This window comes from Papilio polytes, unplaced genomic scaffold (assembly GCF_000836215.1).
Source record: "Papilio polytes unplaced genomic scaffold, Ppol_1.0 DF824325.1, whole genome shotgun sequence".
NCBI lineage: Eukaryota > Metazoa > Arthropoda > Insecta > Lepidoptera > Papilionidae > Papilio > Papilio polytes.
The window spans coordinates 911112-933537 of NW_013524879.1; the positions used below are offsets into that span (position 1 = coordinate 911112).

Genomic DNA, 22426 nt, shown 5'->3' on the forward strand with positions numbered 1-22426 from the left:
ATATGTTGAACCGTTGCAGAATGATCGAGTAAACATTAAAAAACTAAATTAATGAATCCCACAGGAACCGTAACTATTCCCGGGATAAAAACTAGCCTTTGTGTTCTTCCAGACTATGCTCTAAACTTGTGCCAAATTTCATGGATATCCGTTCAGCCGTTTAGGCTACAAACGCTAACAAACATCCATCCATCTAAACTTTCGCATTTACAATGTTAGTAAGTTTTTCTCACGTCGCTACTGGTTGCCAGTAACTTCAACAAGATGGTGCGGAAGTATACTTACGGAGCTGCTTCGTGCACGGAGCATTGCAGCACTGCCTCGACGTTCACAGCAGAGTTGATGATAGCTTTGGGCACGTGGACACGAGGTTTACCTGCAAATAACAGTTAATTATACATTTTTTATAGATTTAAAAACTGTGTATTACTGTTTATTATCACAATTAATACAATTTTAAAAGTACAATCGGGGAAATTGGCGGTGTTCCATTCTCAAAGTTACAATGTATTCTATATCTGTACTTATATAATAAAGCGTAAACACACACTTCTTTGTTGCCTAAGATGTCAGCAATTACAGCATATTTTTAAATAATTCTTTAATAAAAAGCCTTACGTCACGCTTTAGGCTATATCTTGTCACCCTATTAAACTTAGGGGGTAAATAAATTGGATAAAAACCCTAATGATAAAAACTCATAACCTACAAGCTGCCAACATCAAGGAAGTAAGATTGCCATAGTTTGTCATCTGGACATTTGCAATTGATAATTTGACAAATGTAAACAATAAAATAAAGTTTTCATAGATTCATGCGGATGAAGCTGTACGGGTACAGCTAGTCGTAATATTTTGAAACAAAGCGGAAAAAAAATCAATACAACGCAGCTAATAAATGTAAAGTTTGATAAAAGTTAGTTATACACGGTTAGTTTCTTTTTATTACTAACTCTACGTTTGCAGTCACTTCTGCCCAATTAGTTAGTTTTAGGAAACGGAGTTTTTATAGAAATAAACAATTTTTTCAGAAGTGCAACATCGCGGATTTTCGTGACTGTACTAAATTCTTTTAAGTAATACTTACTTTTAACAACAACGGTGAGTTCCGCCTGCTTGTTGCCGACTCCATTGAAAGCATAGCAGTAATATTTGCCCGCGTCGCTCGCCTTTACGTTTTTAATATACAAACTGTTGATTGAGAATTCGCCGTCCTTTTCTTGCAGGCGCTCGTTCTAATGAAAGAGGGAGATAGTATTAGTTTTATAAGTTTCAATCTATACTAATAGAAAAGAGGAGAGATTTGTATTTTTGTATATATTGAAATAACTCAAGAATTACTGGGCCGATTTTAAAAATTCTTTCACTGTTATAAAGATAATTTATCTGTGATTAACATAGGCTATGGTTTTTTTATAATTTTTATTATTTTACGCCGGCTAAGTCGCGATCAACAGCTAATAACTTATGTAAGTGGAACTACACATGATAGTAAAATGGCGTAGTAACAGGTATGCTAGCTACTGGAATGTGTGTTCCCGGTATATGAGTTTAAATCAATTATAGTGTACCAAGCTTTTCTGGCCCGGTAAAACCACTGCTATGCGGTTAGTTCTGGCATGCATGTCTGTCAGCCACTGGCTTGTTTTCCCGGTAAATGAATCTAATTATAGTGGGACAAGCTTATCTGGCCCGGTATAGTTGTTATGCGGTTAATTCTAACAGAAAATATAAAATCCACAAACATTATATTAAGACAGTACAAAGATCTCGTGTCACTTTAATACTGACAGGAGGGCGCTAGTGAGCAATAATAATTTACGATCGGGTCAGATAATGTTTCCGATCTATATATTACTAGCTTTCGCTCGCGACTCCATCCGTCCGAATTAATAAAAACAAAACCGAGTAGCCTATGTGTTCTTTCAAACTATCCTCTACATCTATGTTAAATTTCATCGAAATCCATTCAGCCGTTTAGGCTACAAACGCTAACAAACATCCATCCATCTAAACTTTCGCATTTATAATATTAGTAAGATGATAGTTCTATTATTGTAAAGACGTCATTCTCTAATCATGACGTCAGCAATCAAAATGTACACGTTTATCTAACTTGTATTGATAAATCCCACACACGAAGTAACACTTGTATATCTTATCACAAAGCAATAAGGTTTGTTTTAACTGTAGATTTAAACGTATTTGTTGGCCGTCTATTGATAACTTATGTTATGATTACAATTTTACTTTACAAAGCTGAATGAACTCCATTGACTTGTTATGAAAGCCAGATTTCTTTGCCTTTTTCTAAAAAAAAATGTTCTATTTTTATTTATGGTAGCTGTTGATCAAGATTTCGTCCGTGTATATATGACAAATTTCTTCGAGATAAATACAGTAGTTTTTTTATATTATTAGGTGGCAAAGCAAGCCGCTACCTAAATCCGCCAAAACGGCAAAGCGACCGCTGCCCATAGACATTTGCAAAAGCGGATGCTTTGTCTACTAATCGACGGAGGAAACGCACATAAACAAGATATTTCCCCTTCCTATGCGTCTCCAGCGTCAAGTCCACGTTCCCTTCCCATCCTTTACTTATAAGAAAGAGGATGGGAAGGAAAAGGGACTAAAGTTGGGCCTCCGGCACCACACTTATCAGACGAAATGGAATTGCTCCACTTCATGTCTGTTTTCTGTCCTTAGGGACAAGGGCAAGTTTATGGTAAGACACTCTAAAAATTAATATAAACATAGTATAAATAACTTACGCCATTGCCAGTGTCTCTGGACCAGATGATCTGTGGGGGCGGCGAGCCGCCGACGACGCAGGTCAGCATCAAGTTTGAACCCTCGACTACCTCTCCGTTGTTAGACGCAGAGAACTCTGTAATGTAAATAGGTGATCGATTACTCGACTTATCTTTTATCGAAAGATGTTCCAAAAGATACACTGGACTTGGTCTTCTTTGAGTGCTTCTGGAGGTTGGGATATTATTTACTCAATTTGTATTTTGCCTTTTATAACTTTCTAATGTCGATTTGTGTCTCTAAATTGCTAATTTTATGGTTACCATTCTGTTTAAAAGCATCACCAAGCTTTTTTTTTGTTGACGAAGGGGAATGTTGCGCATACTCCGTGCCCCGGGGCATACACGAGAGTTATGTGGGGCTCTCCCCCCATAGTGGGGGGCACAACTCAGTAAACCCCTCCGTTCCCTCCTGGCCATTGTGTGGGGCGCCACGGGATCGCTTTCGCTTGCCACCGCGACGCCCCACTGAGCATCACCAAGCTGGGCTAACTTTTCTTTTCATAAGCTCGCATCCTTGAGGGACTAAGTATACTCTAAGTGACTACGCCAATGCAGGCCTATTGAACGATGTCATACATATTTCTAAATTTCTACACAGATATAGGCAAAGATAAGTGACAACTGCAATATACATATGAATTTTGAAAAACATTTCGAAGCGGGATTCGAACCCAAGATCAGCAGATAAATTTTTAACCTCTTAGCTACTGGTCCTTATATGGATTATTCCCAACCGTCACCCCGCTCTGTCCCCACATGCGAAAAAACAGTTTCATCCGTCTCACCTTTTGCGACGAGGGGACAGTTGGAACTTATTTTATTTCATAACGGTTCCATCTCCTTATTGGTGATAGTGGGACTAAAATGTAGGACGGATGAAACTTGTTATTCTGACGTGGGGACAGAGCGAGTTGACAGTTGGGAATCCCCTTATATAAATATGCTTTTTTTATATTTTCAATTGTTAAAAAGTACTCACTGATTATTTTCGGCATTTCTTGGATGTTCAAAGTATGTTCCACCGCGACTCTGTTTGTTTGCAATACTTCACACTTGTACGAGTCGCTGTCAGCTATAGTAACATCTTTAATGAGCAGGTCGGTGGAGTTTGCTGGACTGGAATGGACAAAAAAACTTCGTTATTATATATGTGACAGAATTGTGGCTTTCTTGTTACAACTTTCAGAAAAATTGTTTTGTTTTTAGAAGAAGGAGGTACTCAATTCGTCTGTATATTTTTGTGTTACGGCATACCGCCGCTAATGGACAGATTTTGATAATTCTTTTTTTTTCCGAAAGGTAATGCTTGCAGGTGGGTCACATTTTTTTGTTTGATTTTTGGAGTCAAAGATTACGACGTAGTTAAATAGTTTATTACTAAATTGGTAGCGATTTGTGGCGAAAACGAAGGGCTAAAAAAAATTCCCCTTCCTGTGTCTCCTCTGGTAAAATACTTACATAGATATTCTCTGGTCCTGTGTGTATGAAGTCACATGCTGGTCTTGAGTCTTCAATGTACCAAAGAAGTACATAGTGCCGTTTTTAGTCCATTGAACGACTGTGCCATCTGGAAATATAAAATATTGATTAGTAGTAAATTATTCTGTACAAGTTAATATTTAAGTAATGAAATTTGATAATATTAAGTCAAATACAAAGGTATTTTTCACGCGTATGTAAGTTAGTTTTATGTAGATAAACTACAGACTAAACTAATGAATCGATTTTCAAAAATTAGCTCTCATTCGATTATTCTTCTTCCCCGGAGTGTCATTGGGCGTATATTACATTGGTACAATGCCTACGGTGGACGTGAGAATTGAAATTCTATTAAAAATAGTGACAAAACCGTGATCAAATCACTCATGATGACAAGTCATGAGTTTTTTTTTCATGTAAAATCTTCTTCGAAAATAAACTAGCTTCCGCTTGTGACTCCATCTGCGTGGAATTAAAAAAAAAAACAAAAGTGAGTAGCCTATGTGTTCTTCCAGACTATCCTCTACATCTATGCCAAATTTCATCTAAATCCGTTTAGCAGTTTGCGCTACAAACACTAACAAACATCCATCTAAACTTTCGCATTTATAATATTAGTAACATTAAAGTTAGGTTATTATGTTACCTGTGGTCATTGTATGAAAATAACTTTGTCATATTCCTTATAAATAATAAAATGTACATTCATTAAGTAACTCACTTAAATGCTTATTGACAAAGATAATAAAACTGCAAACAACAATTCCCGCGCATTACGTCCGCCATCTTGTATGTACTGTTAATCGGAAATGGCGTGCGTAATTTGGCGCTAACGGAAACAGTCGTTACGAAATACTTTTTATTGCGTAATGAATCACTTTTTATTTCAAGAACGTTTAAAGGAAGCCCATAATATTGTTAATATTTAAGTAGTCTGCGGAAACGATTCGTCTGAGATTTTGTACTATTTATTTAATTGAAATATTACGAGCTTTCGCCCGCGACTCACCGCGTGTTATTGAAAATAACAAAAGTGAAGCCAATGTGTTCTTCTAGACTATCCTCTATCTATGCCCAATTTCATCGAAATCCGTTCAGCAGTTTAGACTACAAACTCTAACATACATCCATCCATCTAAACTTTCACATTTATAATATTACTAGCTGTTCCCATGCGCCTTCATCCGCATGAAATTATAAAAAAAATATTTTGTTGTTCACATTTGTCAAATTATCAATAGCAAATGTCAAAATGACATGACATGATAAACTTTGGCAATCTTGCTTCCTTGATGTTGGCAACAACTTATGGTCTCTTTCCCACATTAGGGTTTTTATCCAAAATATTAACCTCTAAGTTTAATGGTGTGCAAAAAAATATAGCCTAAAGCGTGAAGTAAGTGTAGGGCTTTTTATTAAAAAAAGAATCATTCAAAAACATGCTGTAATTGCTGACATCTTAGGCAACAAAGTAGTGTGTGTTTACGTTTTATTATAATAGTATAGATATATACTAAGAAGTAAGATTAAAAAAGAAATTTTAACAGTTTTCAATTTGATAAATGAAAAGCATTTAAAAACAATTTAAAAAGGCCACTAAAGGCGTAACAAGAATTTTAAATTCTAGTTAAGTCTGTAAGTATGTAGAAAAAAAACATAATAGGCTATTTCTAATGCAACCGAACCTATAGAATAATAATTCCTTAACTCCATATAATAAAAACGCCCAAGTATTCAATATCAATGATTTATTGTCTCCAAAATATTTAAAAAACTAATCTCGTACTGAAGTGTGAATATTGTTTAGACATAACAGTCAAAGAAATTAATTCCCTACCCACCTAATGTTGATTATCGTATTGCAAACTATCATAAGAGTTAAAATTTAACAACTATGTGTTAGCTTTTTAACTATTTTGATGTATTCTGTATTCTTGAAGGTTATTTAGTCTGTGCTATAAATCAATACCATTTGTCATAATTTGAAATAACGATAAGCTTTGTAATTGTGATCCAAAACATTATTTAAATATGTCATGGTTTTAAAATGTAATTCTGCTTGTTATGTTAATAATCGGATAGTAGTCGGATGTCAAAAATAAGGGTGTTGCATAAGCTCGACGACGCGACGGCCATATTGGTAAGGTTATTCTGTGCAAATTGGAAGAAAACATAAGAGGTAATGAAGACTACTTTTTATTAAATTATAACATGGCTGTGACGCCCATGTATGTATGTTATTGTGATATCTTTTCGACCTAATTGTATTTGGAATGTCAAATGACATGTCGTGTAGATCAGAACTTTATCGCAAACAAAATTAAGCTTTATTCGATTGTGATAAGGTTTAATTTTACATTGTAACTTTTCTTATTAAGAGCAAGTTTTAAAGACGTAACTAAATTGATTATAAACCTTGTTTCACAAGATCATGTTTTTGTGAAAAATCTGCTTAAAAACTGCTCTACGTTCCGATTTAAGTGAACGAATTCGTGTGGGTAGGAAATTAACTTCCCCAACTATGTTCGCGGCTGTCCTAAACACATTTGTAATGCTAAATAGCTATGCGATTAGAATAAAATATAATATATGATGGTGTTACATCTGGCAGACAATACAATAGAAAAGTTATGAATTAACACATACTAGCTTTCGTAAGCGGCTCCGTACGCGTGGAATTAAAAAAAAACACATTAGACTATGTGTTCTTCCAAACAATACAAAACAGTAAACATCTGTACCAAATTTCATCGAAATCCGTTCAGAATTCAGGCTACAAACTCTAACAAACATCCATCCATCTAAGCATTCGCATAACGCTTTATAAACGCGCGAAAGCACCCGTATATTTAAACTATAGTTAGTAATTATCAAAGTCTAAGAGCACAATTGTTGTGCGACTGTCGATTGTTTCTGCAATTCAACTTTTTAGTTGCACTAAATGTGGGTGCCTTCAAGAGCAGGGCGAATCGGCATTTATTGAGCTAGGGAGCTCTATCCTTCGACCGCGTCCTCACTAAACTAAACTAAACTAAACTAAAAAAAAATCGAGTACCTCTATATAATCTCATAGGAATTAAAGCACGGAAGCACTTGTGCGATAGTTTAGTTAAAGTGCGCCTGTTAAGTGACGGGATAACTGACATTTCAACTTACCAGCGGGTGACACTTTGCATTCCAGTCTGACGCTATTCCCTAGTGTTATGTTGTAATGGGTCGGCTGCGTCAGAATCACCGCCGATACTTCCGGTTCTTCATCCGCGTCATTACCTGTGACATAATTGATTATAGTTATCACCTTTTTAAACTAACTTTCGCCCGCGAATTCGTCCCTGTGAAGTTAGAAATAATAAAAAAAACATAACCTATGTTACTGATAACGTAGCTTTTTAATATTGAAAGAGTTTTTGAAATCTGCCCAGTAGTTTTTGAGTTATTTCAATGCAAAAAAACACACCTTTCCTTAGTAATATTAGCATAGACTAACTTTCGCCTGCGACTTCATCCACGTGGAATTAAAAAGCAAAAGCAAATAGTCTATGTTTTTTCAAGACTATTCTCTACATCTATGCCAAATTTCATCAAGATCCGTTAAGCCGTTTAAGCTACATACTCTAACAAACATCCATCCAAGCTTTTACATTTATAATGTTAGTAAGATATAATAAGATTGACATTTGTGTCAAAAGCATTATTAAATAATCTGTTAAAATTAAAGAAAATACAATAAGGTAAATGGTTTATATTTTACCTCCATCCCCGTCATTCTGCGCCTCATCGTCAACTGCCGCGTCAGAAAGCACGTCATAGTCGTCAGTTTGTCGCCGGTGCATCGAGTGCCGCGCTTCTGTAATAACATAGTAACTTTAATAAAATGACATGAAATAAAACGAAGTGAAAAATACAGTTTGTTTATTAAAAAGTGACGAACACAGGATAAAAATATAAATCGAATTTTTCAAACATTTTATTCCAGTTTAAAACCCGCTACAGGTGTCAGTTCTAACTGAAGGTAGGTGAAGTCAATATAGACGCTACAGAGCCCTATATTCTTTTACATAATGAAGAAATTTGTTGGAGGGGTACATCGGTAGAGGTAGACCTAGAAAGAGATGGATGGATTGCGTGAAAGGTGACATGATCAAGAAGGGAGTGATGACTGAGATGACGGATGATAGAGTGCTTTGGAGGACGAAAACCCGGTGCGCCCTACGGGAGTAGGATAAGGCAGGGAAGATGATGATGCATAAAGAAATTTGTTGAATTGGTCAGGATTTTTAACAATATTGGAACAGAGAAGGAATATCTCACTTCATGTCTTTTTAGAGTAAGCGTTTTAAAGGTGAACGTACTATACTCAAAGATAGTTCCTTAAATCTAACTTCCCTCAGATAATTACTATGTATGAAATTTCTCCCATAAATGGTAACACCATTAACACGTTTACTTCACATAAAAGTTTAAAAAATCCATAATTCCCTGTAATACCCACGCATTTCAAACTATATTGACTATGGAGAAATGGACTAAGCCAAGAGTGAAGTAAACATGACAATACATGCATGTCTAGCTGTCACTTACGTACATAAAACTAGCTAGTAGTCCGGGCAGAATTAAAAAAAACAAATGCAAGTAGCCTATGTGTTCTTCCAGACTATCCTCTACATCTATGCCAAATTTCATCAAAATCCGTTGGGCCGTTTAGGCTACAATCTCTAACAAACATCCATCTATCCATCTAAACTTTCGCATTTATTATGATGACATACGTTTTGAATTAATTCTTGATAGAGGGGAATTCTTGCTCTTGTCAAGTCCTGTCTTTTAAAGGTCAAAGCTCAATGAAGTTATTTACATAAGCATGATTTTCCCATAAATGTAGCGATCGTTGTGCGGTATTTCCGAATTTGGTATGGTAGAGACGGCTAGTAGTTTTAACGTATGGTACAAATTATAGGAAATCGTTATGTATTTGATTTTTAGTTGTTACAAGAAAAATTATTATCTTTGTATTATATAGCTATATTTTTATAAATCGACAATTTTATAGAAAATTAACCAAGATCTTTAATACAAGTGTTTATATTGAACAGTAATTATTGTATGTGAAATATATTTAATATACATTTATTTTACAAACCAACTTTCGATCATACGTACAAAGACACGCTTTGAACTAAATCGCTCACGCTATCGCTACCGGCTATATCTTGTACTATACGTATTTCAACGCGTGCCCGTCTCTCTCCTGCCTCTATTACCAGGGTAATAACTCAAATTGTTCCTAGATCCTACTGATACAGCGTGTTTACTTTTTCCTTTTACGGTATCTACAGTAGACTTTAAACTGGAAACAAAATGATTTTTGTCCAATCTTGGATATGCTAAGTTTTTAAGTATATTTAACTAGCTTTCGCCCGCGACTCCGTCCGGTGACTCCGGACTCGTGGAATTAAAAAAAAACAAAAGTGAGTATGTGTTCTTCCAGACTATCCTCTACGTCTATGCCAAATTTCATCGAAATCCGTTCAGCCGTTTAGGCTACAAACTCTAACAAACATTCATCCATCCATCTAAACATTCGCATTTATAATATAAGTATGAAGTTCTTGTTTTAACGTAAAATTGTAAATTTGTGATTCAAAGAGGAGACATTAAAAAATACTAAAAAAAAACTCTAAACTACCAAAAGTATTGCATTAAGTGACTTAAAAAAGATATATAGTAAAATGGAATATTGTGAGACGCGTTTTTTTATATTCTTGGTTTTGCTTATTAATTACTAACAGTTGCTCGCGACTTCGTCCGCGCGTAATTAAAATAAAAGCCTATGTGTTCTGCCAGACTATCCTCTACATCTATGCTAAATTTCATCGAAATCCGTTCAGCCGTTTAGGCTACAAACTCTAACAAACATCCATCATAACTTTCGCATTTATAACATTAGTAAGAAGTATGATAAACTCTTTTATATTTAAATGTATCCGCAGTTAATAGAAGGAAATAAGTGCTACAAAAAATTGTACTCTTAGAGCGGGCGCACACGTTTGACTAAGCAATCGCATAACAGTTTTGCGATTGTCGATTGTTTCAGCTTTCAACTGTTTAGTTGCAGAACTAAATATCGAATATGCACCTCCATATAAGGTCATACTCATAAGAGACTTTTTTTTATATAATATAAGGTGGCATACTCGCAAGCGGCCACCTGAATCCACCGAAATGGAAAGCGACCGCTGCCCATAAACATCCACAATTGCAGCGTTGCCTACCCTTCATTGACGGAGGAGACGCACATAAAAAGAACATTTCTCTTCTTATGCTTCTCTACCGTCAAATCCACTTTTCCTTCCCATTCTTAACATCTTAAGAAAAGGGTGGAAAGGGAGAGGGACTATTAGGCCTAGACTAAACAGTTATGCGATAGTTTAGTTAAAGGTGTGTGGGCGCTCTTTTTTAATCTGCGATTTATGTTCGTGTTGCGTTACTGGTATAGACAGAGTGGAACCTTTCAGAATATTAATGATGCGGGGAAAGACTGCATGTCGGTTGTCAAATGCATTGCGAATATTGATTAGAGTTAAGTTTTTAATTAGTTTTTTTTATATTGATGTATCAGATTGTTATTTAAATAGCTGCAAGATGCGATTTTGTCGTAGATTTAAGAATATATTTGACTTTAACAAAAGAATGCGGTACTCAATTCGTCTGTGTGTTACGGCATAACTCCGCCGCTAGTGGACCGATTTTGATAATTTTTTTTTCATCCGAAAGGTAGTGCTTGCAGGTGGGTCCCTTGTTTGAATTTTGGAGTCAAAGATTACGACGTAGTTAAATATTTTTTGTAAAGTTTAAGTTTAGATTCTTTAAACTAAAGCATAAAATTACAGGAAAAAATGTTTTTTTCAAATTTCAAAGTTGAATACAGTAACCTATGTCTAGGTAAAGATGTGTCATCCAGCACCATCTGACCTAGTCATAAGTACAGTCGCACATAACTCGCTTGTTCGTTTAATTATCATTAATTGAAGTGCCCCGCTTCTGTGGCCTGCGAGCAATCATTCTGTCACGAGTCGACTTCCTATTCGAACAAAGAGTAAACATACAGAGAGGTCTGTTCATTAAAAAATAGGTACAAACTTAAATGTTCAAATAATTAAAATTAATAACTGAATCTTTGCAGTTAGTATGATAAATGAAACATTAGTAAAGCAGAATATAATTAGTAGGATTTTTTTAAAACGACAATTAAGGTAACGCAAATTTTAGTTCGATCTCTACTCTCGACAATTTTGTCAAATAAAGTCTACTATTAATAAAACAAGTATTACACGCAATATATAAATTGACCCTTCAATTGACAGAATAACGTATCTATTACTGTATGTCAATGTTACTCGAGCCTTGTAAGTAATAAAGAATGCAATGCCTCGTCTGTTCTATTTAATCTTTGTGATTAATTGAGTGGCGACATGAAAGCGCGATGCGTTTTCATTGCTGCACTCGGGTTACATTTCCTTGACACGTATCACACCGATGTTATTCATTTCACATAAAATAAATGTATAATAATACACAAAATGTCCAATGACGGGTGACACTTAGGGTTGAATTCTGAAGTCCACTTTCACCGTAAACGCCTTTAAATGTATCATTCTCTAAAACATGGAATTTGGAGATGACATATTTAAGATAGTTGCTCGCGACTTTGTCGACGTGAAATTTAAAAAGCCTATATTACTCTGTAATAACATAGTTTTAATGGTGAAAGATTTTTTGAAATCGGCCCAATAGTTTTTGAGTTATTTCAATACATACAAAAATACAAATCTTTCCTCTTTATAATATTAGTATAGATAGACCAATAATCATATGTCCCCACTAAGGGGCTCGGACCACCTAAATTAAGGGTGACCCCTAAATTAGGCCATACATGTATATCTACTGTCCTATCCTAATTCACACAATCCATACTTTATTCGACATGTGACGTCAGACAGATCATTACAAATTTCACCAGAGAGTCCTTCGATTTCATACCTTATTCCAAAGTAATAAAGATAACATTACCTTAATGCCTAATCGAATCTATTTCAGTTCCCAAGTCGCTAATGAAAATGGCAATAGTCAATTGAATCACCAATTAGACAGATTAGGTGCGGCTTTTACCGAATTGTCCCTGACCTGAATTAGTCCCTATTTATTGGCGAATTTCTACCAATAAATTATTGGTTAAGGTAAATGAGACAAGTCACGGTATATTGGAATTGGTGATTAATAAATTTAACAAGATAAAACGAAAGTTACATTTTTTTATGATAATAATTGTGTGGTTTGGATGTAACCTCTTTTAGTATAAATGACTGAACCGATTTTGACAAATAAGGTGTGATTTGATTCGTCTATTTCCTTTTAGTGTTTGGAGTACAGTCAAGCGTAAACACACTTCGTAGCGCAGGATGTCAGCAATCACAGAATATTTTTGAATAATTCTTTCATTAGTAAAAATTTATCAAGTAGTTTTTGAGTTTGACAGTAGTTAATGAGTTCAGTAGTTTGTAGTGATAGTTGTAGTTTTCAAACGGTATTTTTTGTTAAAGATTTACGATTATGATCAATAAATAAACAATAAAATATAAGGGTCTGCCTGACCCTGCGGGCGTGATGGAATGCAGAGCGGTGCGTTTAAAAGACGTCTGCATTGAATATCCATTTATAAGCCATCGACGTTTTAGGGTTAACTTGTTTGACGGAATCGATTCTGTTAACTATCGATTCATTCATATCGATATAAATTCCACGTATTAAAAATGATGTTGGCTATTCTAGGATAATAGGGACATAATGGTATTTTACCGCGTGAAAATGCCGTCTCGCTCAATCTGTTTGAAAATAACAGAGACATCGATATGTTTTTGAGCTGGTAATGGCCGAATACTGAGACAATATTGAGGACCTGTCCCACCAAATTGTCTGATAATAATTCAACGTGTAATGTATGTGATGGAAATATTGGATTTTGTTATTTGACAGTGACGTCATTTTTAAGCTAACTGAGCCTCTATCAGTCAGTGGTGGGACAGGCCGTTAAATAAATAACAATGTTAAACCTTAACCTACAAATTCGATCATAATTTTGACGTAAGATTGTTTCTATAATCTGCCGTAAGACAACTCTTTATACAAAATAAATATATTTTACTCAAAATGAAGTTAAATCTGAATAACTATTCTGACATCAAAATAAAGTTGACAAAATATTAGTTTTTACTTTATAAAAGCAACACTATAACTATTAAGTTTCAAAATAATAAATTAATTCCTTAAATAATTGTAACATTCTCACTTAATAAAGTACTATTAATATCGAAAACTACAAGCAAACGTCAACTTTACACGAACGTGTTAGGGATAAAAGTGACATTTTTCTACACTGTCTCGTCTGCGACGTTAATCTATGTCCGATGTCAAACAAAAAGGCGGGATAAATCTTTTCGTGGAAGTCGCCAGTATCATTTGGCCTTTCAAACTAAAGATGATGTAATATTATTAAGTATCTTTGTAAAATTGTCGGTCAAATTAGAATGAATGATGGCGGTGCTTTTGAGATGTTAAAGTTTGGAGTCATTTTGAAGTTGGTACAGTTTGTGTTAAAAAATTGTTTCGTTTTATACAAAAACCAGATAATCTAAATTGAATTAACAATAACGGAATATATGAATAGAGTCTATGGAAATTACTATTATCGAAAACAATTATTACTACCTACAAGATTAGTATATTAATGAAGTTCACCATTTTATCACTGTAAATATAAAATAAAAAATAAAAATAATTTATTAATATCCCCTTGGGCAGGGGACTGGTGTCCAAACTAGGGTGGTCCCTGTGTAATGGATCACCAGGCCCCCGCTCCACAGACACACATGCAAGTAGCCTGTGTGTTCTTCCAGACTATCCTCTACATCTATGCCAAATTTCATCGAAATCCGTTCAGCCCTTTAGGCTACAAACTCTAACAAACATCCATCCATCTAAACTTTCGCATTTATTATATATATTTATTGTTGTCGCATAGAATTAAAAAAAAATAGAAGTAGCCTATTTGTCCTTTCTGATTATGTTCTACATCTGTGACCAATTTCATCAATATCCGTTCAGCAGTTTAGAAGAAAAACACTAACAAACATCCATCTAAACTATCGCATTTATAATATTAGTAAGACAGTATGAAGTACGTCATCCCTTAATTAGTTATGACGTAAAAAAGCGCGGCAACACGCCTGTCAAACGTCAAATTGGCGCGAACATTTTGACAGATGTCTAACGACGTATCTACTCATTCTATTTCCTGTTAATGTTATTGAACTCGATATATTTATAGATTCAAGTGTATACTTGAGGTGCTTAATTCTTAAGCAGTTTTATATTAAGAGTTAAAGTTACTTCAAGTTTGGTCCTTGAGGATTCGTGTGAGTCATTTTGTTGCCATGTGTGTCGAATCTGTTGCAACAGTTACTGTAAAATGATACGTTTGAAAACACGCTTTTTAATTTCATTGGTGTATCTTTTTTACTAATAATTTACGTTTTCAAAGAAATATGATTTTTGACAATGTTTGTAACATTAATAAAAGTAATTAGTTTATCTATATTATTAAAATAAAGCGTAAACACACACTTCTTTGTTGTCTAAGATGTCAGCAATTATAGCATATTTTTGAATAATTCTTTTTTTAATAAAAAGCCCTACACTTACGTCACGATTTAGGCTATATATTTTCACGCAATTGAACTTTGGAATTTAAATATTTTGAATAAAAACCCTAATGTGGGAAAGAGACCATAAATTGCTGCCAACATCAAGAAATCAAGATTGCCACGGTTTGTCATGTCATGTCATTGTGACATTTGCTATTGATAATTTGACAAATGTAAACAATGAAATAAATTTTTCATAATTTCACGCGGATAAAGCCGCACTGGAACAGCTAGTGCTAGTATAAAGAGAAAAGATTTGTATTTTTGTATCGAAATAACTTAAAAAGTACTGGACCGATTTCCAAAATTAGGCTATGTTTTTATTATTTCATGTAAACGAAGTCGCGAACAACAGCTAATTACATAATACATGAAAAGATGGATGTTTGTTAGAGTTTGTAGCCTAAATTGCTGAACGGATTTCGATAAAATTTAGCATAGTTGCAAAGCATAGTCTGGAAGAACACAGTCATATTTTGTTTTTTTAAAGGACATTTTTGTAGTTAAAAACCTTCAAATTACGTTGCGAAATATCTAAAAACCCTAACCTAACACAAGCTGAGCCGACACTTGTGGAAACACGCACATACCTTTTGTACCAAACAGTATGCACACGTCTGTTTACTTTTCTTTATATTGTGGTGTAAGTTACAAGCTACGAGCGGTATTTTCTAATAATTTTTCAATGTTAAAATAATAACTTTATTGTTTCTTAAAATACATTAGTGTAGGAGTTTACAATAGCCTAATTACTACGATAGATTATGACTTAGATTTTTCAGAGTACCAAATTATTGTCAAAAATTTTACCACCAAAAGATAAACTCTGACAGAACTGTAATTTTTAGCACTGTATAAGTAGAATCTTCCTTTTTTTAGGAAACTATAGGAGGAAACTAAGGAAACTATAGCATTAACATGAAAAAAGTAGTGATGGACACTTGTATCCTACCATGTCTATTATATGGATGCCAAACATGGACATACACAAAGTATATTAAACAAAAAATAGAAAACACACAAAAAGCAATGGAAAGAAGCATATTACGAATTAGGAAAAAACACAAAGTGCAAAATGTTAAGATACGACAAAAAACAAAAATTAGAGATGCACTAAGACATGCACTATCACTAAAGTGGCAATGGGCGGGCCACGTCGCAAGGAAAGTCGGCAGACCAAAACAACGTTGGAAAGACGATATCGTACAAGAAGTGGGAAAAGAATGGATGAAGAAAGGGAAAGATAGGGACTTATGGAAAAGGTTGGAGGAGGCCTATACCCAGAATGGGGTCCAGTTACTGGAATAAAAAGGGTAAAAAAAAAAAAGTAGAATCTTCATTTGTCTGTTTGGTTTAAACGTCATAATATTTTTTGTTATAAAAGAGGTCCAACGGTAACAACTGAATCAAAGACGCCATGAACACGCAATATCAGAGGAACTAAAGATGCGTTGCCGACATTTAAGGAAATCGTAATACCTAACGAGAACAGACTTAGATGTTTCAACGATTTTGTATTAATAATAAACTATTAACCACTAAGCAAACTGATATTAAGTGATGTGAGCGAAAATGGATGTGTTAAGTGCTTCTACTCTTAAAGGTCCGTACTTTACTTTTAGATATTCTTTTATGACTTGTACCAAACACCAACAAACACTTCACAGGTGGGTTTCAGTTAGCGTTGCTCCCGATTTCTCGGGCGATGATATATTCGATTTTATTACAACGCTCCAATATTTATACATAGCCTGTTCTTGACTTCGATATTTTATTTATCGTCTGTTTGTGTTACGTCAGTCGTGTTTAAATTTGGAACAATGTAGCGAATGACAACATCCGTTAGAACCACCGACCTCTTTAAATAGATAGGCTAACTGCGGTGTTTAATATCTGCGAATTCCGCTCTGCAGTTGCGGTCGGTTGGACTTGACTGCCATTAACATCAAAAGACGTGTTTGAGAAGCATAGCTGTCATTTACACACAATCGCCTATCCATTTATACAGATCAGTAGTAGAAGCAGTATTATCCGTGTGGAGGTTTGCCGATGGCCGTATGATGTCACGGTAAAGTAGACGATCGACGACGGGAAATCGGCAAACTAGCGCAGGGCTAATAATATAGAAGTTTCTAGTGCTAACTTGGTAATTCCGAACATAACTCTGTACATAAAGTATGCCATTTTATTTTGTAACCTTCATTAGGTCAGATAAATGAGTCGCACTATACATTGTGCTAGCTGTTGCTCGCGACTACGCCCACGTGAAATTTAAAAAAAATAATAAAAAATATAACCTATGTTACTTACTGATAAATGGGGAAAGAATGTAAAAAATAGGGCCAGTAGTTTTTGAGTTATTACAATACATACAAAAATACAAAAATCTTTCCTCTTTATAATATTAGTACAAATAAGAAATATTACAAACGCACTAGTAAATACAATAAAAATAGAAAATTAACAACCAAGACCTCCGCAATAAAAATTAGTTTTAATATTATCTTTTACGACCATTAAACTAACCTAAATGTGTATTACATTTCTAATTGAAACTAGTTATAACAGACTAATCAATAACTACACACGACAGTTTACTAACAAGCTTGAAGATGAGTTTAAACCGCATGTTGACGCATTTCTCCGAAGCGGATATAGGCCGAGCTATTTTAGAACGCAGCGAAAATATTCGTCCGTGTGAATGTGTCTTTATTTTTAGTTAATACGTTATGAAACTTATTAATCAAATGGTGATTAAGAATTTTTAATAAAACGTGCACCAAATAAATTTAAATATCTCGCTAACACATGCCGATTACTGCATTTTTTTACCACGAAAAACAAGCAGCTATGCGTTACCTATCGAAATCATTTTATAGGATAAAATGTATAGAAATTGTGTCCCTTCCTATACAACTATTTCTCCTCTATATCTACTTGCCAAGTTTGTAATTTTTAATTTAAGAAATTACTAAACAATCCCTCAGTAAAATGGACTAAAACGACAAATCCATTTTTTTGTGACTGAATGGGCACTGTTTGCCTTGAAGAGGCATTTACAGATTCACCGGGCTTGAGGTGGCAGAGCGCAGATAGCCTAAACCTCGTTTATGAGTAACTAATCTCGAGGGATCCCTCAGGAGCCTCGGCGCGAGCCGTTACTTCGTTATTATTACCGGATTAGGAGACCACCGAGTTCTTAGATCGCTTGGGTAGACGCTCTATGGAGTGAATAGGCACAAGTGCTAGGACAAATCCAATAGCAAATATTAAAGAGTTCAGTTAAGTACAACCCTTTTTGTCACTTAACATGGTCAAGCGGTTAACTTAAAAGTTAAAGGTCGCATTCCAAATTAACATGTTTTTTAACTGTACATTTCTTCCCATCGTTATTAAAAGTAATGACTCATATCAGTTAAAATAAACTTAAAAGTGATGTCATCAAGTTACATGTCAAGTTTAAAATGATCTCATTGACAGATAACAGTACTTTATTGACTAGCTTTCTCCCGCGATATTGTCTTTTTGAAAAGAAAACAAAATATGCTATGTGTTCTTCCAGATTATCGTCTACTCTGCCAAAGTACATCGAGATCCGTTCAGCAGTATAGGCTACAATCTAACAAACATCCATCCAGCTATTATGTTTAGTTCTTTAAAAGGTAACGAATGTTTTAAATAGAGTGATTCAAGAGGATAGTTTACATGTATAGTGCATCTATCTATCTATACTAATATATATGTATACTTAATATTATAAAAAGTAAAAATTGTATTTTTGAAATTTGGAATATTCGATTCACGTAAAAACTACTGGGCCGATTTTAAAAATTCCTTCACCGTTAGAAAGGTAATTTATCTGTAGCATGGGCTATATTTTTAATTTTACGCAGTCGAAGTCGTAAGCAAAAGCTAGTATACTAATATTACAAAAACATACAGACGAATTGAGTACCTCCTGATTTTGGGGAGTCGGTCAAAAAGGACAGATTTGTATTTTTAAATGTATTGACATAACTCAAAAACTACTGGGCTGAATTGAGAAATTCTTGAACCATTAAAAAGCTACGTTATCAGTGTTTAACATCGTTATACCTCATATATTTTTTTAAATTTCAAACGGCTGTAGTCGGTAACGAAATCTACTGTCTAATTTAGTTGAGAAATATTGATAACTTTAGATTTTTCAGTGACTTTTATTGGGCTTATATTATAATCATATCATACTAATATTATAAATGCGAAAGTTTAGATGGATGTTTATTAGAGTTTGTAGCCTAAACTGCTGAACGGATTTCGATGAAATTTGGTATAAATGTAGAGGATAGTCTGGAAGAGCATATAGGTTACTTGGTTTTTTTTAATACCACGCGGACGGATTAGAAGACGAATGCTTAAACAATATATATTTGACTACAAAGTTGGAGCTATAAATAAAGAGATAAAATTAGTTTTAAACTCTACACGATGAAGTCGCGGGTAACAGTTAATATAAGTAAAAATGACTCGCTTGGTTGTAAACCATTTGTTGTAATAACGTTTCGCTGTAATAATTTGAGCCAAGGTTGGGAGTGGCGACCCAGTTTGCGATTCGGGCGATTATCTCATACTGTTCGCATCTGCAAGTTGGACCAAGGTCAATTGCAGTATCCCAGAATATGTTTAATACATGTATTGGATGGATATTCAAGTGTCAATGGATAATGCCAGAAAATATTTTCGTATCTGTTTGAAAGGGAAATTGGCTTATAGATCTTTTTAAAGCATTTAACGTTGGTTTTTTTCTTTACAAGCTAAAGATCGTAAAAACTTGTAAAAATATAAATTTTTACATCACAAATTTAAGACATTTTTAACTAATCTCACTAATATTATAAATGCGAAAGTTTAGATGGATGTTTGTTAGAGTTTGTAGCCTAAACTGCTGAAGGGATCTCGATGAAATTTGGCACAGACGTAGAAGATAGTCTTGAAGAACACGTAGCTCTTTTGATTTTAATTCCACTCGGACGGGATCGCGGGCGAACGCTAGTATTTAAATAATTTGTCTTAAAAAACTATGAAAACGTAACGTCAAAAAATAATAAAAAAACTTACACAAATCTTACGTCGATCAATAGTAGTTAATCATTTTAATTTAATTTATTTTCTAGAATGATCTTTTAGTAAATTTATTCATAAAAATGAATCCATTAGGAACTATTAAGATGTTTCAAGAAGCCAATACATCTTACAGTAGTCAATAAATCTCAAATACTGACTGGAAAGAAAAATAAAACGAAACAATACAGATAACAAATGACAGCTCAGAAGAGACTAAAAATAATGCAGAATCAAATGGATTTCTAAATAAATAAATAAAAATCAAAGAGATGTATGTCTTCAAATTAATATTATAATAGATATAATACAATCTACTAGCTTTCGCTCGCGACTTTGCATGAATAAACAACAGTAAGTAGCATATGTGTTCTTTCAAACTATCCTCAACATCTATGACATATTTTATAGAAATCCATTCAGTAGTTTACGCCACAAACTCTAACAAACATCTATCTAAACTTTCGCATTTATAATATTAGTAAGATAGATGTGTTTTATACAAGATTTTGTCTTCGTTCGTTCGATTCGATAAAGTTAGATTTTATAAGCTGTATGTTTGAGTAAAAATTCTAATTTTGTAATTTACGTGAAGTGTACATATAAATAACAATTAGAATTAACTTTATCTTAATGAAAATCGTTCACAATTTGTGAAGTCAATTTTCACAAAATGGCGTTTACGCGCCATTGAACGAAAGCGCGGCAAATTACGACGCCATTGCTTCTAGCCATAAACATCTATTCAATGACGTTTAGCCACACCCATGACCTATTTATTTTGTTGGCCCATTAAATCATAATTTGATTGATTCTTATTTTGCGAAGTTTTATACATTTGTCGGAATGACGAGTTTGTAGAATTAATACCAAAGTCAGATCATATCTACCAATAGGGAATATTTAAAAAAAAATGACGCGAAAATATTCCAACCATTGAGCTAAAAATAATAAAATAAAATTACGACCATTTTCGAGCGACTAAAACGCGACCGGAGTTGTCATGAGACAATTGACGTCAATCGTCTTATTCCATTCATAACGTACGCTCAGATGTCACTTCGACGTAAAACACAACAAAGTTTTATTTTTATTATTATTCCTGGTACAAATAAGTGGTAATTAATAATTCTATTCATTAATTCCTTATTTTAAAGTTGGTTTTGATATCGTGTTTACAGTACTTACGTTGTTTAAAATACTTCAAGAGTGTATTTCTATATAAACTAACGTAAATGAACTGTGTATTGACAGCACAGCGACGCCATATTAGATAAGCCACTTGCTTCGACTGAGGCTTTAAAAATTGTTTCTAAAAATTTCTTTGAATATCATTATCTTTATTACTGTATTCCCTTTATCATAGCAATTAATTTCTGCAATAAAAATGCATAAATAAGTACCTCCCACGTAGGACCCAATTATTTATAAGTATCTAAAATAATAATAAAACTTTACGACCGGATAACTGCATTCATAGTTAATTTAATATTCAAATAGGAAACAAAACAATTCATTAAACAAATAAACTGCACCCTGTGTGTCATCAACTTTATAAGATATATTTTATTAGATTTTAACTGTTTGTTCTTTTAGAGCGAAAGATCGTAAAGCATTCAACAGGAAGTAATTGGTATGAAGTCATTGCAAAAAATGAGGTCAGCAGAGTCATGAACAGGTCATCATTTTCTCCCCTATCTTATCTTACTCCCCTAGGATCGGCGCTGGTTTTCGTTCTCCAAATAACTCTATTATACGTCATCTCAGTCATTCCCTTGATCATGTCACCTTTCACGCAATCCATCTCTCTCTATGTCTACCTCTACCGGTGAAAGAAGTCATGAAAAGGTATCACGTAATTATAATTAAGATATGGATTACTGTTTAATTTGTTAATTATGTATATTAATTGATATTGCAAGTGCTTTTTTTATTCTATATGGTGACAAATTACTTGAAAGCCACCGGAAGTCGAATTTAGTGAATCGGCTCAACTATCTGTTACTTACTCTTGCATGCAGAAGTATATAAAAAGATACTTACATAACTTTTAAAATACTTATGAAATTATTACAAATATATGGAACAATTAAGGACGAATCCAGACCCAAATCTTGTCACACAATTTGTCAAAATACCTGTAACAAAAAAATTACAATTAACATTGATTTCTACTATTATCTATTTTTTTTTTGACTGAGTTGTCACTGTTTGCCTTGAAGAGGCATTTACAGATTCACCGGGCTTGAGGTGGCCGAGCGCAGATGGCGCTTAG

General features: G+C 34.1%; 1 protein-coding gene across 1 annotated transcript in view; it reads right to left on the bottom strand.

The window, feature by feature from the left end:
- The window catches only part of LOC106099848 (protein amalgam-like), a 120610-nt gene that overhangs the window by 4530 nt on the left and 93654 nt on the right, over positions 1-22426 (bottom strand). The window contains exons 3-9 of the mRNA XM_013278530.1: positions 8043-8138; positions 7448-7561; positions 4271-4379; positions 3792-3928; positions 2771-2886; positions 1087-1234; positions 286-376 (exon numbers count right to left, since the gene is read on the bottom strand). Of these exons, the coding sequence (XP_013133984.1) occupies positions 286-376; positions 1087-1234; positions 2771-2886; positions 3792-3928; positions 4271-4379; positions 7448-7561; positions 8043-8138 (811 nt within the window). The remainder of the gene's footprint in view (positions 1-285; positions 377-1086; positions 1235-2770; positions 2887-3791; positions 3929-4270; positions 4380-7447; positions 7562-8042; positions 8139-22426) is intronic.